Genomic DNA, 17,531 nt, shown 5'->3' on the forward strand with positions numbered 1-17,531 from the left:
GATTAGATAAATGATATGCAACTGCATATCAAGCAGCAGACTCTCATTTTGCTTAATAATCCTGGCCGTAATATTCTTGCAATTTCAGTGTTCAATTAAATGCAGAAACAGACGTTGCAGGCTTGTAAATGCAAAGCAGAGTGACATTTTGATTCTCACCGGAGAATGAAAATATGTTCCTCAAGCCCCGTTGACTCAGAACTCAAAGTACATTATGGATTATACAACTCACAAAGCATCTTTTGTATTATTTTTATATTCATTTCTTTTTTAAACCACGATGAGACGCTTATGAAAGGCTGCAGTGAATACAGTGTTGCCTGTCGGTGATTGAGATGTCCTATCGCTGACATGTAGATATGACAAGGTGAGGAAGCCTGGAGGCCTCTCCATCAAGCAGCGAACAAACCCAAGGAGAAATCCTTTTATTACTCTTTGTTCTCTCGGTGCATTCTTAATATGAACATTTTGAATAATTCATAAATGAAGAGGACTGGTCCCGGTTGTAAACAGCACTGGGGTTTCACCGTGTTCGGTGGCCGAGGTTATTTTTAGCCCAAGTGTGACAGACGGGGGCTGAATCCTGGACTACAGTGCCATTAACATTTCATCTGGTCATCGGTTTCACTTTCACAGGAATACCTGACTTTTTCTATATTCCTGCTGTGCTCAGTCCTATCCGTGACAGACAGCCTTCCTTCTTTCTCACCTGCTCTGCTGTTTCAGCCAGAAATAAGCTGTGTTGACTGTTAATATAGCAGTTACCGTACAGAGGTGGCTCGGTCTGGGGGTGTGTTTTCAGCAGCACAGATGCTACTGAATGATCATAGAAATATTATAGGAATACTACAGGCAGCAGTGTGTCTCTATGATCCTCTCGCTTGTCACTGTGATCATGAAGGTGAGGCTTCTTTATAGACTATACAAACTAGAATACAGTGTAGAATTGAGTATTTTTTGTATATAGTTTAGAGAATAATGTAGATCCAAGATGAAACTGACAGAAGGGCACGATTGTAAAATCTGTCAGCTGCTTCAGCACCACGGACAGCGCCATTGATTTATCAATACACAGCACAGTTATCTGACTGATATTTCAGAGCCGCGGTGGGAACATAGATTGTAACTAAACCTCAGTTAGATAAAGCATCTATGAGTCAGGCAGACTGGATTAATATAATGAACTAAACAACCCCTCTGCCCCTGCTCTCTCTCTGCTACCAGGGGATGGAGAGCGGGGGTGGGAGGTTAACCACAGAGGTGCATTTTGGTCAGTCTGCTAACAATCATCTGCAAACAAACCATGTCATAATATCCTTTATACAGTCATGTGTTCACAAAGTGGTGAGCCTCACTCCATCATCGCTTGTGAACAACTGAGCCTTTCCAGGATGCCCCTTTCATACCCAATCATGATACTATCACCTATTACCAATGAGCCTGTTTACCTGTGGAATGTTCCAAACAGGTGTTTTTGGAGCATTCCACATCTTTCTCCGTCATTGGTTGCTCCTGTCCCAACTTGTTTGAAATGTGTTGTTGCATCAAATTCAGAAAAAGCAGTTGTCTACAAAAATCAATGAAGATGCTGAAGTAAAACATTGAATATATTGTTAACATGAATGCTGTTTACGAGTTGGAAGCTCATAAATACAGTAACTCCGATGTGACTTGAACATGGCATAAACACACATGAGCCAAAATTCCAACCTTTTCAAATAACTGAGATAATTGACAAAAACATCTTAAAATGAATCAAACAATATATGTCAAAATCCATATAATCCAGATATAGAAAAAAATGAATCATTTTCATTCCACAAAAGAATAAATGGGCGATATCGATGAAGAAGGTCACTTTGATAGTGAAGGTAACCCTCTGTACTCTACAGAGTATATAGACAATATAAACTACATGTCCTGTAGAATTGAGAACTGAGTGTTTTATAGATCCAAGATGAAACTGACCGAAGGGCGGTACCAAGAGAAAACGGTGCAATCACAAATCTGTCCACTACTTCAGCACCATGGACAGCACCATTGATTTATCAATACACAGCACAGTTATCCTACTGATATTTCAGAGCCGTGGTGGGGACATAGATTGTAACTTGCACAAACCTCAGTCAGATAAAGGATCAATGAGTCAGGCAGACTGGACGAACACATTCAACCGAACAACCCCTCTGCCCCCGACCCCCCCCCCCCACTCCCGGGGCATATTTGTGCAAATATTTGAACTATTTCATCATGACGCAGCAGCATTGTCACGTTTTATTTAAAGGTCAGCTGTTAAGTCCTGGTTTTGAACACCTTAAAGAAACAACACATTTTTTCTGTTTGTATTGAATGTCATTGAAAAAGCGCCTCTTATTAAACTGGAAAAGTTGGCTGTGAAGAACAGATGGATTCATTTAACAATAAGTGATGACCCTCAGACTTACCTTCACTACCATCTGTCCCTTTCACTCCCGGCTCGCCGCAGAAGCACACCTTCCTCCACATCATCACCCAATCATGTCTGACCATCAGCCGTCTGGAGGACGGCACCTACGGCCCCACAGTGGAGTACTGTAACAACACTCCCATACAGGCCTGGATCCTCCACAACTACACACGTCTGGAGGTCGCCAGACGCCTCTACTTCAGTCCCACTGATTACTTTCTCTAAGCTCCGTCTGCTGTAGGGCCTGAGGTGAGCAGGTTAGTACAAACTAGGATTAGAGTAGAAGCTGGTGGTCATTTTAGCTGCTCTGTAGTGGTGTACTTTGTCATTAGCATTGTTAGAAATTAACGTAGATTCATTTGACCTGTTCGGGCTTTAATAAGCACCTTTGTGGCCGCTTGTTGTCTCTGAGTATTTTTTATTTACCTTGTTTTTGTCAGTGAGAGCGGATGAATGTAGAGCTCCTTGTTATGATGTTGATCTTTGTGGTATTAGTCAGAATCTGCACGCAGATTGTTTTAGGAAGCATTAAGTAGCTTTTACCGGTGACCTTTCAGAGGGACCGTATGAAGATGGAGCTAGAAACACCTGACAGATGTCCCATCAGGATGGGTCTGTGTATAAGATGCTATCTGCAAGACCTTTAGCCAGTCTTCATGCTAAATTAGATCTCATTTGACATTTATTTCCCAACATAAATATTTTATTTTGATGCGAAAATTGGCTGCTGCTTGGACTGCCAGCGTTCGGTGAATGATGCCTGAGATGGAGGAGGACATGTTTATTTTTAGCTGATTATCTACGTGCGGGGCTGATTGAAATGGGCTTGCCATTGTTTACTAGTTCCTTTGAAGTGATCCGTCATTGTACACCAGCCTTTCATGGCCCTGGCCTCTCAGGCCACTCTCCTGTCGGCCTGAAGCAGCTGTGTACACTGTGTGCCATGTACTACATATCGTCTAAGCAATGAATCCAATTCAAATCAGTGCTTTTCACCATTCGGCCTGCTTATTTACATACTTTTGTTAGGAATGTGTTTTTTGGCTCAGTGTTTCTGTCAGTTTCAGGGTTGTTATTTTCCCGCATCTTCCAGTCTCTCCCTAATTTTCTCTGTATCCAATTCTGTTCTGCTGAGTTATATGGAGGGTGCACCTCAGAGTCCAGAATTGTATTTCTCAAAAAGCCGAAGAGCGGTTTCGCTGTAGCATGCCACAGTTTTTGTGTCCAAGCAGGGTAAATTGGGTAAGGAGCTCCCAGGGCTGCTGGTGTGTGTCGGAGTTGCAGCAGTAAAGTGACCTGCTGTTAGATGGCCTGATTTGTTGCTCACACTCAGAGGTCCTCGTGGCATAGCCAGCGCAAGAGGAGAGCATGCACACAAGAGCAGGGCACCATTAGAGCAAATGAGACTGTTGTCTGACTCTGCCTAGAGACAAAAAGGAATCTGCTGTTTTTGTATTTCCCACAAAAACGCAGCTCAGCCCTCGAGATCTCCTTCCAGAGTCAGCACAAGATCGCATCAAGCAGGAGCTCTTGCTCCTCTCAGCAAGGCCAGCGTGCTGCTTGGTGACAAAGAGGATAATGTTCCTCAACCGGGGCTTATGGTTAGAAACCGTCCTCATTTAATTAGCCGGCCTCAGCTGTGCACACACTCAGCAACTTGCAGCGGAGACACGAGTTGGTTTGCTGGGAGGCTGAGATGGGAGTTTTCTCTGCCCCAGAGGAGGCGTGAAATAATTATGAGCAAAGGACAGGACCTCCACATTTCGAGTATTTCATTAAATGTGGAATGGTTTTTCGACCCTCTGCCATTACACTGCTCGTCTGTCATCTCTGCCGCGAGAGTAGGTTTGGATCTTTTGAATGAAAGAAAAAATACTATCTCTTTATTGCCTGAGCCAGGTTCTTATGATTTATAGATTAGATCTATAAATAAATGTAATGCACTGTGGATGGAGCTCCAGGAGAAGCTCCGTGTATGAGCATGCCTCGACAGAGAAGTATCTGTTGATTATACTGCCTGCCATTTGCACATTCTACAAAAAATGGCTCATTTCTGATTATCGTCACTTATCTTTAAAACTGTGTCGGGAGAACTCTACCTCTGTCTGAGCTGTAGATGCCGTTAAAAAATGAATTATTTTTTAAGAAGAAAAGTAAAATGTCTCTCATGTAGAGCCACTTTATTGTTCTTTTTAGTTTTTTGACAGGTGTGCGAGGTCGAACGCCACCTGCTCTCTTTGTTCTTGTTCTGTTTGAACAAATGTGCCTGTAGGGCGGTCTGCGATGTGTACTTCAAGAAAAGTGTGTGTGCATGTGTGGGGGTGTGTGTGTGTGTGTGCACGCACTTCTTTGTATCCAGGCAGAGCATGTCAGGCCCTTGTGTTTTATAGCTTAAGATCAAACATGGCCTGAGTGTCTCTGTGTGCTCATTAGTCTGAATATCCTCTGTCAACAGTGGAAGCACAATCTTGTTTTAATGAAAAATTATGCCGCAACCACAAGATAAATCGTGCCAGTGCGCATGTATTAATGCCACATGCAGCCTGTGGTTTGTATTTTTTCCATATGTATTCCGTTTCATGTGTGCTGTGCTTCTTAATTTGAGAATGACCCCCAAGATAACTGGTGCGGACTGGTGAAACCAAGGTGAAGCTCTCAGTTTGTGATCAGTTATCATACATGTTGCAAGTTTTCTTTTAAAAATCCTACATTACAAGGCTGAATGGCGTCTCAGTAGCACCTGACAAAAAACACAAATTTATTTCTAACATCATTTTCCCAATTTCTCTCATGGCATTGTTTTCCTCAGCAGAAGCCCTGCGTCTCCTCACAAACCAACTTCAGCCTCTCTGCTTCTCTGCATGCGATCATTAGGACCAGAAAAGCAACTCGAGTGAGGAACGAAATTGCGGAAGCGTGTTACTTCTGAGGGAATGAACATAAATGGTTAATCAAGGCCATTGAGAGCCCTCTTCCAGTTGTCAGGGAGGGGGGTGTTATCTCTGGAGCTCTGGTGCCACAGAGGATTTCTGTGCTACATGCTCATGTGGTGCTTGAGTTCAGCTCATCACAACAGGTGTGCTTTTCCAGTCTGGACATTTTAAAAGCGCCTGCTCTGTCTTCTAGTGTCTCTGGTTCATGTGATAAAACAGTAGAACAGACAGGACTGATGGGTGGAGAGGGGACAATGTGTGGAGCGGAGCAGGGCGAAAATTTGAGCTCATTTTTTGTTTTGAGGATATATTTATACATGTGTTCTTCAGAGTAAAGAAAACAAATTATGGGAACATTCGAGGTTTGAGGAACCATTTTAAGTCCACCCGTAAAAGCACTTCCATGATCTGACACAGTAATCCCACATCTATTAATTATGAATGATATCGATGAAACAATTAGAGGATGAATTGATGTGTCAATCAGCCCAAGGTGTCGCTGATAATGATGGCAACACAGTGTGACAGCGAGCCAGCACGCACAACACCAGGACCCCAAAGCTGAAGCAGCTGAATGGAATTTAGCCGTCATTCATTTTATTATTTACTCTGCTTTTCCCACTGTGACATGTCAAAATGTCATTGGTAGTCTTTCAGTCTCAATGATCTGTATTAGAACAGTACTGAAATGTAAAAAAAAAAAAAAGTTTCCATTTTCCAGGAAAACAGGAACAGTGGCAGCTGTTGAGGCGTTTCTAATTGTAAGCTGGGGCTCGTCGTGATTGCCTGATTGATGTCTTATTCAACCTTTCATTTAGGTGAAACTTCCCATAATTTATGTTTTGCTGATATTTATGAATATGAGCATTTAGGTGTTTTGCATCTTGTTGAATGAGCTTTAAACTATATAGGAGCTATAATATTGATGTAGTAATTACAGTAGTCACAACATTAGCAAAGGCGCTAATGGTGCTAATTATATCACTTTCATTAACTTTTTTGTTGCACACAAAGGTGTTAAAGTTACACTTTGCAAGATTTTCCTCAAGAAAACAATGTACAGAGAGTAATCCCTCTCAAATTTCAATTATGACTCAGTAAAAGTGTTGGGGTGGTGTATTCATCTTCAGAGGCCCTGTCCTCTGCCTGTTTCTAAATTTATTTAGGAAAAGTGGGTTGTTTTCATAATCAGAACATGTAAATACCTAAGGCTACCACATGACCACATATATGCAATAGAGGTCAGTCGTGGGGATGAGCCTATGGATAATTAGCACCTGATGCTGCAGTCGCCCCAGTTCTGTGGAGATTTATAGCATCTTTCAGCCCAACGCTTTGGTCTTCAGGCCCACAACAAAGCTGTTGGAGAGCAGAATGGAGCAATAAGATGATCATCAGAATCAGAACATCAGATTTTACTACTCACCAAGTGGCCAGAAACAGGACTACAAAGAGATGATAACGTTCCTCCGTGTCTGTTGGATGCGTAAATCAGTAACTTTATGCTAACAAGTTCCTCATACCAACTTGAAAGAAGATAATGTGTCACTGTTGTCTTCACAGCATGTTTTCTGTTGCCCCCACGGTTAAGTAGTCCTCATCATCTTGGTCTAATATGTCTGTGCAGTCTTGTCAAGTGTGGGCTACACAGAGCTAATATTTTAAGCTAGTTGGATGTTTGATAGCAACAAGCGCCTCCTCCTGCTGTCGTCTTCTGTCCCACCAACCCCTTTGTCAAATGTCCACTGGCATTTTATCCCCCGTTTATTCTCCCAACCCCGACTCCAAAAAATACTCTGTGTTTTGGCTCGATTTTCTCCATCAACCATTTGTTCATTTGGTCTCTCTCGGACAGAGCAGGCAGCATAAAATTGGTTCCCAAACCAAAACATTGAGATGAAAGTGACAGAAAACTGCTAAGAGCTGTAGACAAGGGTGTTGATTATCAGAGGTACCGGTGCTACTAGCAACACTTTTACATTACAATGACTCTTTGATTATCCAAAATGTCCAAAATAATACTTATGCAGCTGCAACATTAGATGCTTAATTTGAGTCCAAGTAGAGATATTTGTTCCTTCAAGGCTCTTTTTTGACATTTTGATGTTGTTGATGCTCATTCACAGAGAAATCCTTCCTAATAAAGTGGCAATGACGGCAGTCTCCACACCAACAGGAGCCTCAATTCTCCAAGCAGGCTCGGTGCATGTTGTGTTGTATAAGGGGCACAACTCTCACTTTTTCTCGACAAGAACATCCTGCTCTCTTGATGTTCCTATTGTCTTTTCTTGCTCCAGCTCCAGCTACCGAGTGTAACAAGCTCGGGCCATTTACAGGGTCGAGAGGTATTTTTGTGAAATGCGGGAAATCAATAGTTGAAGTGTGTCTGTGAAGGTTCGTCTTAGTCATCCAGGTGGATTCAGCTTTCTCCACAGAGGAGTTGAAGTGCAGTCGATGAGGCAGGTTGAGGGAAGCTATAACTGAAAAACTTTAACACCAACTTTCAACAGACAAAACATTGGAAAGTGCAGATTTATTTGTGTGCGTTTGTACATTAATGTGTCTGCATTTCCGTCTTCTTTCTCCAGCGACTCACCCTGCTGCATGTGAACAGCAACCAGTGTTTGGACATGCCGTCTGAGGAGGACAAGATGGTGCCCACCCTGAGAGACTGCAACAACAGTCGCTCTCAACAGTGGCTGCTCCGTAACATGACCCTGAGCGTCTGATCCCTCACTTCGCCGTCCCCCCACCGCTCTGTCCTCATGCTAACCAGTCCTGGCTCTCCACACACTCACCAGGTGGCTCTTACCACACACATTATGCGCCTCTTCCCGTGTCAGCCTGGTCAGCGATTGCAGAGATCCGGGCAGCAGCGGCTTATCTTCCATTATGGAGGCGTCTCCATTTACGGCTCGCCGCAGGTTTGAGAAAGGTCGCGGCAGCCACTTGGGCGGCCTGACGAGCTGTGGCTTTGGGGACCTCGTCGTATCCGGGCAGGGAGAACGATGTGTGAGGTCTGTGCATGGAGAACATTGAATTTAAAGCACTCGCCAGCCAGCCGGCTGCTCCCCTGCATCCACTGTGCTGCTCAGACTGCTGCTTAGCTGCTGGATAAACAGTCAGACAGAAGAAGAGCATCTATAACAAGAACATTGCAAGCCACGTCTCAGCAATGGTCTGCTCTGTAAATGACCATCCTTGTGCTGTGTACAGTACATGCAGTGCATTGATTTCCACTGTAGGTACAATCTCAAAAACAAGACTGTTGTTGTTATGACTGCTGCTCATCCTCTTTCCATATCAGCGTCTGAGTTACATTCAATAACAGGGATGTGATGTTAATAGACCCCGACCAATACTCGGTTTGTGAAGCCGATGCAGAGTTTCATATTTGAGAGTGAAAAGAGTCTCATGACCATACAAGACACCAGGACACACTGATATTTGTTTTTAAAGTCACACTGAAATTTGAACTCTCATCAGTTTCAGTGCATGGAAATGCAAACTCTAATTATAGTACAGCTATTGTGTGTATTTTTCCATTTTTTCCCAAAGAGGATTAAATACTCAGTGGACCAGTGTCTCAGTGCTGACTGGGGAAGATAGTCATTTTTTTTCTTTTTTAACAAGCCCCCAATGATTTGGCCATCAGTCTGACTCAAACCATCTGTCCCTTAACAACATTCAACATGTGGGACGACCCATAAGTTGGTGCTCCACTGGAAAGTGGAAGTTAGTTAGCCTAGCTTGCTAATGTTGGAACTAATTCCCACAAGATGGTCAGTGCTGTATTCTTCCTACATTATACAAAGGAAGGGGTCCAGTTAGCATTAGCCATCTCTTTTACATGGTCCAGTCAATAGAGAATGGCCAGACTATCAAAGCTAACAAAGAGAGCACGGAAATCACAGATCACCACCCTACTCTGACTCTGACTGGCTAGTACATGTTGCCTTTGTTGGTTGGGTTGGTTATGTTTAAGCATGAGGAGTGAGATTGGTTAATGTCAGGGTAAGAATATCAAGGGAAGCCAGTCAGATGCAGAAAGCAGGTCATGCCTTCACCATCCTGAAAAAAAATATATATATCGTACAGTAGGGGGTGTAATCGCTGCAGAAAAATCAACAAAGCTGGAAATGTGTTTTTGTAATTAGAAACCAATGAAGGAAAAATATATACAAAAGACATAAGTTATTATTTCAGTTTGACTTTAACATAAACGAATAACATTAACAAGATTTTCATAAGAATCTCTTAAATTTGATCGTTAAAGAATTGTAAACAAACTACGAAACATGCAGGTTTACTCATCGGTGCCCCCCGGTGGACACACAATGTAAGGGAGACCCTGTTTCACCTTCAACATATCTTTGGGATTTCTTTGGCAGTTACTTGTTAATTGACACATATGCAGATAATAACAGAACTGTGTTAAGCTAATATCGGCCGATTTATTGGTTGGGCTCTAGTTGTTAAAGTGGATTTCTTGAGTTGGTAAAAAAAAAAAAAAAAAAAACCAAGCTGAAGGTTTCGAACCATAGACTGTAAGACAAGAAAAACAACCTGAATGATCACATAATGTTCCATTTGAGTGAAACGGGGATTACAGTTTGTACGGTACAGATGAAAACGTGAGGCAGCTTTTTCAATTGACATACTGCATGGAGGTTTATTTAGAGCAGGCGCTTTACAGAAATGAAAGAAGTGGCTGCGGGGAAGGACGTCGCAAGTAGTTGAGACTCTGCTCTGCGCAGATGTAATTGATTTTAAATGAATGTAAGCGTTTTCCAGAAATGACAACAGCAGTATTCGGAAATACTTTAACCGCTATGTGTTATTATGGCTAGCCGAGAATGTTGTTACTGAAAACACATCACTTTCATCAGATTCCTGCTACCGAGTTGTCGTTAATATCTTGAGAAGTCATGATGGAGCCGAATAGTGACGTGTGCCTTTAGGAAGTTGTTTTGTATTTGGTTCTTTGGTTTTTAGTTGATGGTTTATTTTGGTGTTGAAAACGGAGAATGTTAAATCTTTTTTTTTTTTTTTTTTTTTGCATTTCAAGTTAAAAAAAAAAAACAACTGCTGCATATTGATGTTAAATAATTGTCTTATCTCATGAATATGTCACTGTCGTGTTAATGCTTGATCAGATGTTTAGTTTCAGTAAAGTCTATATGTCTATATCGGTACTCACCCAACGGCCATGCGAATACGACAGTTCCTTCCCACCACATCGTCGATCAGGATCAGGCAACAAATGTTATTGTACATAATGCTGTTGACATGTTTCTATCACCACTGTTGTTGTACATACAGAACCAATTATTTTTCTAAGATGCTGTAAAACTTGAACACTCCTCAGAGAAACAGACATTGAATGGTAAAAAGATCATGAGGTATTGCAGTTTTATTTGGAATCGTGGTAATAAAAACCAGTGCTTACCTTGGGTTTTGAAATTGCGGTGTGTTTTGGAAATCATCATCGGCCCCACGAAACCAATTCTCAGACTACCTAAAGGACCTTAGGCGAGTATACATGAGGGAGCAACTAATGGTGAAATACTATCAATGCTGCTTGAATACTGAATCCTTGCCAAGTGCCTGCTTGGCATTCAGAATAAAATTCAATCACCTCTTCCGTGTTATGCACACACTTTTATTGTTTTTCATTATCTTAAAGTGCATGGTGTTAAAATAGGAATGTAATGTTTCAATGTACTGGTTGCAAAGTGATGTTACCTGTTTGTACATTTTGCCTTTTTTTTTGTAGAAAAAAAACGAACTTTGACTGAACGCAGATTTAGTATTAATTTCAGTGTTGGACAACTGATGAAAATGTGAACACGAGCACATCGCACCAATACATCAGTTGTTTAATAAACCTTGTTCTGGAAGCTTTTAAGACCCCATGCATCTCATTGCTAGGCTTCAATGTGTGGGCTTTTAAATGTGGTAAATTGCAGCCTCTCTTCCATGGTGACCGCAGAACATGCGTACGGCAGGATGCCATAAGAACTACATTGTGATGGATGTTACCGTCCTCTTTTTTTCCAGCATCTGTAAAAGCACCTGCCATCAGCTGATTGCGGTTCAGCTGAGAAAGGTACCTCTGACTCGGCTCATTATTCCGTACAAGGAAGGCTTGACCTTTCAGGTGACTCTGGCTTTGTTAAAATCTGAAAGGCAAAATGACTCTTCCTGAATGGGACACAGCAGAAAGAGCTGGAGGGTCAATAGAGGGCAATGGAGATGGAGAGCGGGGAATATCCAGCTGACAATTAGCCTGTGAATAATACAGCGCTGAAACTGATGATTTCATTACCAGTTCATTTCGCAGTATTTTGATCAGTTGATTAGTGATTTATTCTATCAAAGAAAATTGGTAAAATGCCCATCACAGTTTCCCAGAGCATAGCGTGACGTCTGAAGATATTCAGTTTATAATGATATGGTATTTGAGGAGCTGGAACCAGCCAATGTTTGGTATTTTTGCTTGAAGCCATTCATCACCATTCATCAGTCTTGTTGATTATTGATTTCTCTCGATGGATTGATTGATTAAGGAATGGGTTGATGTTTTTGGAAATACACTGTGATGCCATTGTTCCACTGCCAGTTTTTCTCATTGCCTTCATCATTTTTTTTCTCATCCATAGTCCGACCCTACTCTGTCTCTCAGTGGCTCTGAGATTTTCTTCTGACCTGAACATCTCACCAATCATCTAACCCTAACCAAGCAACAAACTCCAGCCAATCAGAGGGACAATGGGCGAGTCATTTCGGACATTTTTCTAACTATTGTTAATATTGTTAATTGTTTCTACGCTGGGCAGTGCAATATTACAAAATAATTTAAATTGACACTCTTATATGCTATATATTTTCATTTCACTCACTTGAATAAATATTTGTAAACCTCTCCAAAGCAGCCATTGCAGAGGTAGTAATACTAGTTGTTGTGGAGCTGCCAACACATCAGCGGCACACCACACTCTCAGCGGGGGCCCTGACTGCGGTTTCAGACAGTCTCACACCTGTTGTAAGCAAAACCCCAGTTGGTTAACTGGGCCTGCGAGGATAAGATAGCGGGTCTGTGGCTCGGCCAGGGGAGTCCATTAACGGGTGAGATGCTTTAAAATAACAGCTCTAATGGAGGCCTTATCTGTGGTTCACTGCGACTCTCAAAGAAAGTAAGCTACATGCTTCTCATGGAGGCTGCATAGTTCTCTTATTATATAAAGCATTGTTATTTCAGCTCAGGAAATGTACAGATAACTGTGGCTTTGTCTTAAACCTATAAATGCATACATTAGGTCAAGGACCATATTACATGCTGTCTGAGTCATTCATTTTATTCAGTTCATCCCGGAACCTCTTCATCTAGCTGTTTGTTTTTTCCTCCAAAACATTGGTATGCTCTTCAGAAACCTGAGGTATGTAAGAGCAGGTAACGCTGTTTCTTGTTCGGCCTCTGCCGTGTGGTGCGAAATATTGGATTTTTTGACCCCTGTGAGCCTGGAACAGATATGAACAGAAGTTTAGAGGGGAAATTGCCCTTTGGTGGAACTACTAACAACTCACAGACATCTCAAACCTTTGAAAAAGGGCTCCATGTAGATGCTACTTTTAAAGTTTTTGGGTTTTTAATTGTATTCTATGTTTTTTAATGAGCAGCGTTCATTTGAAAAGTAACTACTTTAGCTGTCAGATAAATGTAGAAAAGTACCACATTTCCCTCTGAGTTGTAGTGGAAGTACAAAGTAGCATAAAATGGAAATAACTGAGATAAAGTTTTTTACAGCACTTGAGCAAATTCGTACATGTATATAGTTTCCACCATTGACAGCAACATGCTGGTGCAGCATCAGCGTGTCAGGTTCAGTGCAGCAGAGCAACACTCTGAAGCTGCTAATGATGAGGATGATATTTACTCTGCCAAGTGTTCGGTCTGATCATTTTAAAGCACGATTGAGGCATGAGTACGACAATGCTAGCTCAGAGGTCACTGGTACAGTGGACCGCTGCAGGCTGGGCATACAGCCATGTTGTAATGAACACAAGACAATTACTGTGATTTGTGCTGACTAATTTATGTTTGTTAAGTGCCAGTCATTTAGTAGTAACAGCAGCCTGCGGGTCACAGTACAATATGTACACAAGTAAGAAAGACAATGACTCTATGTTGACAGATACCGCTAAGGTTTGATTTTTTTGTTTGTATTGTTGCATTGAAAAACAACGAGTCTATGTTCTAAACAAATGAAAAGCAACGATTTAATTTAAAGTTGAATCTGTGTTACACTTAAACCCAGGCGATGTGCAAACACTGAAAGTTTCTATCACCCCGCTGTCGAATGCCTCAAACAAAAGCTCACATTTTTACCCTTTTTCACTGATGCTCTCATCCAGGCCACCGTTCAAGGACACTGCAGCAGGAATTGAACCTCTTACCTTCTGGTTATGTGATTGTCTCTCCAACCTCCTTCCATTTGACCATCGTGGCAAGAAGCTCTTAACACTTTCGTGCCTCGACTTAAAATACGATCCTATACATTTTCTGTCCTATTTCTCCAGGTGTCTCCGGTGTGCTTGATTGTCTTTCTGTCTCTCCCTGCTCAATATATGGGGTTCCATCAACTGAGTGAATCCAATAATGGATAGAGGCAGAGAGGGGGGAGCGAGGAGGATAATCAACCCCCTGGATGTGCCTTTTCTTCTCACTCGAGACCAGAGGAGAAATCCTGCACTTAATTGTTGAGGGGACCTGAAGTTCCAGAGCGCCTGCATTGAAAAGCAGCTTTAATTAGACATGGTTTGAGGCCAATATCTCAGTGGGGGTCAGATCTACTGCCACAGGAGGCCCACACCCACACACATACACACAGAATAATGTACAGTACCTGCCCTTAAATGCACAGAACCAGCCATTGAATTCAAGGGAGACATTACTGATGTATGCTTGCAATCTCTTGAGTAATTTTTATTGATTTGCAAGGAGGAAGTGGCTCTAACAAGCTTCTCCTATGTGATAATCTCCTTTTAGCGACGAAAGCAGTGATTAGAAGGAGGGGCCCTGCTGCTTTCAGCAGTAATTGTATAGTAATCAATCATCAATCTCCAGGAGCTGTTCCACAACACACTCCTGTTCAGTTGCTATTTTTGACCACAGTGACAACTAATAAGGTCTCGCTTCAGCTGAGGAACAAAAAAGCAGCAGACAGAATAATATTTCCATTTGCTTTTAAGGCGTACCTATTAAGGATTGTGTCCATAATAATTCCTCATCTGACTCGCTAGCCTCCACTGAGGATATGTGGTTAAACGCAGCTGCTTCTTTCACCGTCACTCATAAACAGCTGCAATGTGCTTTGATTACCACAAGATGCTGACAATCTCTTATGTCCCTTGGAGGCTCCATATTTTGACCCAGTTGCTGTGCCCCATGGAATCACTGGTTTAAAGATCCACCACATGGTTTAACATTACATGCCAAGCATGAAGGGGAGCCTGTTAGTGCTTGATAATCCAGTGAGCATGCCTCAGATCATGTTAAAACCTAATCGTTGCAGAGAGAAAAATCACAGCGCATGTCTTTCATGAGAAGGGGATTGTTTGTTTGAAATTAAAAAAATCAATATTGCAGCAGAAAAATACGATTAAAGAGACTTTTTAGTGAGGAAGTCGAAATTTGCGGGAGGGAAACAGAGGAACAAATCCATCAAAGTCGACATCAAAGCTAAGGCGGTTTTCCCTGCTCTGTCTCTGATTGTAGAGATTATAAAGGAAGATGGAAAATTAGAGAAGATTGTCTGAAGTGATTGGCTGATCTTCTCGAAGGATGACCTCAAGTGCTATCCAGGCTGATTCAGAGAGGAGGACAAATGCATCTTGTGTCCTACATTGGTCTGATTAGATTAATAAATCAATCCCATCCCCACCCTCCCATCAGGTTTTGTCCGGGTTATTTTTATGAAATGGGTTACAGAAGATCAGCAAAGTATTTCTGATCAGCGACTAACAACAGTCTGACATGCTCTGTTAGAAGACATGCCAACCATATACAGCACTCGGGTCAGTGATGGTGATGGAAGATTGTGTTTCATTGTGGAAAAAGCAGCAAGCCTTTTCGGGGGATGTTGCAGAAAAATTACTTTGTGGAAGCAAAATGTGCAAAAAACAGCTGTTATTAGATAAGAACTCATCTGCATATATTTCAATTTAGTGCAGTGTTACACATCCTCTGTGTCCTGGTGTGTGACAAGAACAAGACTAGACCTCTGTCTTGCATTAAGCTGTCACTGACAAAGCCTGCTGTATGTGTCGAGCAGAATTAAAAACGTATTTCTGTGGGTTTGTGAATGTTTGAATGATGATTCAAATAAGGGTTTCTGTACTCTCCCTCATGGCTCATTATTCTAGAGACACTCTTTACACCACATGGTATATTGTGTAATTGTCATTGTGAAAAACACTGATCCTGAAATGAAGCCACGTGGAATTTGGATCTCATTATTTGAAACACGTGAAAATATCTTTGAAGAGGAAAACAAACTGCACGTGACTATTATCCATTTCTGTAACCAGGTGTGTCATATATGTTTTTCTGCCTTATCACGTGAAGGTGCAGTATGTAAGAATTGGCCACCTGTCAAATTCATACTCCAGGGGGCAGCATGTATGCAGAGTAACCCCAAACTACTGTTAATTGTTGCTGCTGTTAGCTATTTAGTTCAGTTAGCCATGCAGTTAGCAGTCCTATTAGCTGACTCTGTCCATGACTGGGAGTTTGGAGCACAGGAGGAGTGCTGCTGTATTTACAGTGCGAACACTGGAGCTTTGGACTACCTGGAGGATGAGGATTTGAGTGCTGGGGCAGGGAATGCTTGCAGGAAGTCGGCACCAGAACCAGAGCCGATAGAGCGGGCACTGAAACATGGATAACAGTGCCGAGGTGAGACATGGTGGGTTCACTCGGAACTACATAGGACTACCTCCTCTTGAGGTAAAAAGTGGTATTATGAGATAGGATAGGCTGGGGCTAGCTGTTAGCATGCTAACTTCAGTGGAAATCTCTGCAACACAATACAGAGAGGTCTTTCACATAACTTCCAAAAAATGATTTCTTCAAATTCTATTGATAGTTGTTGTTAATTTTGGAAGATTTTAAACAAAAATTCTTCCATATTGTTCCTTTAAATGTGTTTTTCATATTTATCTTAATCTCCATGAATTGTTTTGGTTATTTCTCATAAGAGATTTCTGTTTTTCCTTTTGTCTCTGTGCTCTTCTCACTGGTCTGAAGTGGGCTGGACTTAGTCAGAAAAAGGTGATGTCACCAACTTGCTGTGCACCAATCAGGATTCTGTAACATTTGAACCAGAATATGATGACAGGTGGTGGACTGTTTGGTCGCTTTCAATCAAATGTAATCACGCCACATGCACACAGACCCAATGAAGCAAATTAGCTAAGATTTTTGACTGTGAAACGACTCCTAAAGGAGCTTTTGCTGCTTGTTGCATATTCAGTCATGGATATTTAATGTTATGGAGAAAAACTTTGATTTGAAGTTACTTTAATACTTAGGAACACGAGACATTAATGCAGACAGACTGCGTCATCAAACAACCCACTGCATCCTTAACTTAATTGCTTTTTCTGAATGTACATGCAGGACAGACACTTTGACAAGAGTTGTGGAGAAACTTTTGTTTCAATTAGTATCTATGAAATACAGCAATTAAAAAATCTCCAGCTCATTTTGCTGCCTGTCTGGCTGTTGGCCTGTCCAAACTAATAGCCTTATTTTTGCTCTGCAAATATGTGACTAGCCTTTTCCTCCTAATGAGGGCCAGAATGCGCGGTGGATGACCCGTGTCCCCCTACACTCATTATAAAAGCACAGAGTCCTGCAGACGCTGTAGCTAATGTTCACCTGGCTATTATGATGGCCGGATGACTGATGGGCAAATCTTTTCCTGTCTGTCCCCCTCAAGAGGACTGAATCAAAGAGCCTTGCAGACAACACTGGGAGGCACATCAACATCGCACTGAGCTGCCATGCAATCGCTCATTTGGAAACGATTATGTCAGGCCTTCGTGCTGTTTTTAGAGGCTACAGTAGGACATGCTGGGCTCAGACTGGA

At 41.9% G+C, this 17,531-nt stretch overlaps 1 protein-coding gene across 4 annotated transcripts in view; it reads left to right on the forward strand.

Moving 5' to 3' along the window:
- galnt13 (polypeptide N-acetylgalactosaminyltransferase 13) overlaps window positions 1-11,287 on the forward strand; it is a 37,450-nt gene extending 26,163 nt beyond the window's left edge. For 2 of the 4 annotated variants that reach the window (XM_076747698.1, XM_076747700.1), the window contains 2 exons: window positions 2,486-2,695; window positions 7,968-8,059. In XM_076747698.1, the coding sequence (XP_076603813.1) occupies window positions 2,486-2,671 (186 nt within the window). In that variant the 3' untranslated portion in view covers window positions 2,672-2,695; window positions 7,968-8,059. Of the gene's footprint in view, window positions 1-2,485; window positions 2,704-7,967 lie in introns of all 4 variants that reach the window. The other 2 variants (XM_076747699.1, XM_076747701.1) reach the window with 2 other exon arrangements.
- Window positions 11,288-17,531: the final 6,244 nt, after the last annotated feature.

This window comes from Chaetodon auriga, chromosome 13 (genome assembly GCF_051107435.1).
Source record: "Chaetodon auriga isolate fChaAug3 chromosome 13, fChaAug3.hap1, whole genome shotgun sequence".
Lineage (NCBI taxonomy): Eukaryota > Metazoa > Chordata > Actinopteri > Chaetodontiformes > Chaetodontidae > Chaetodon > Chaetodon auriga.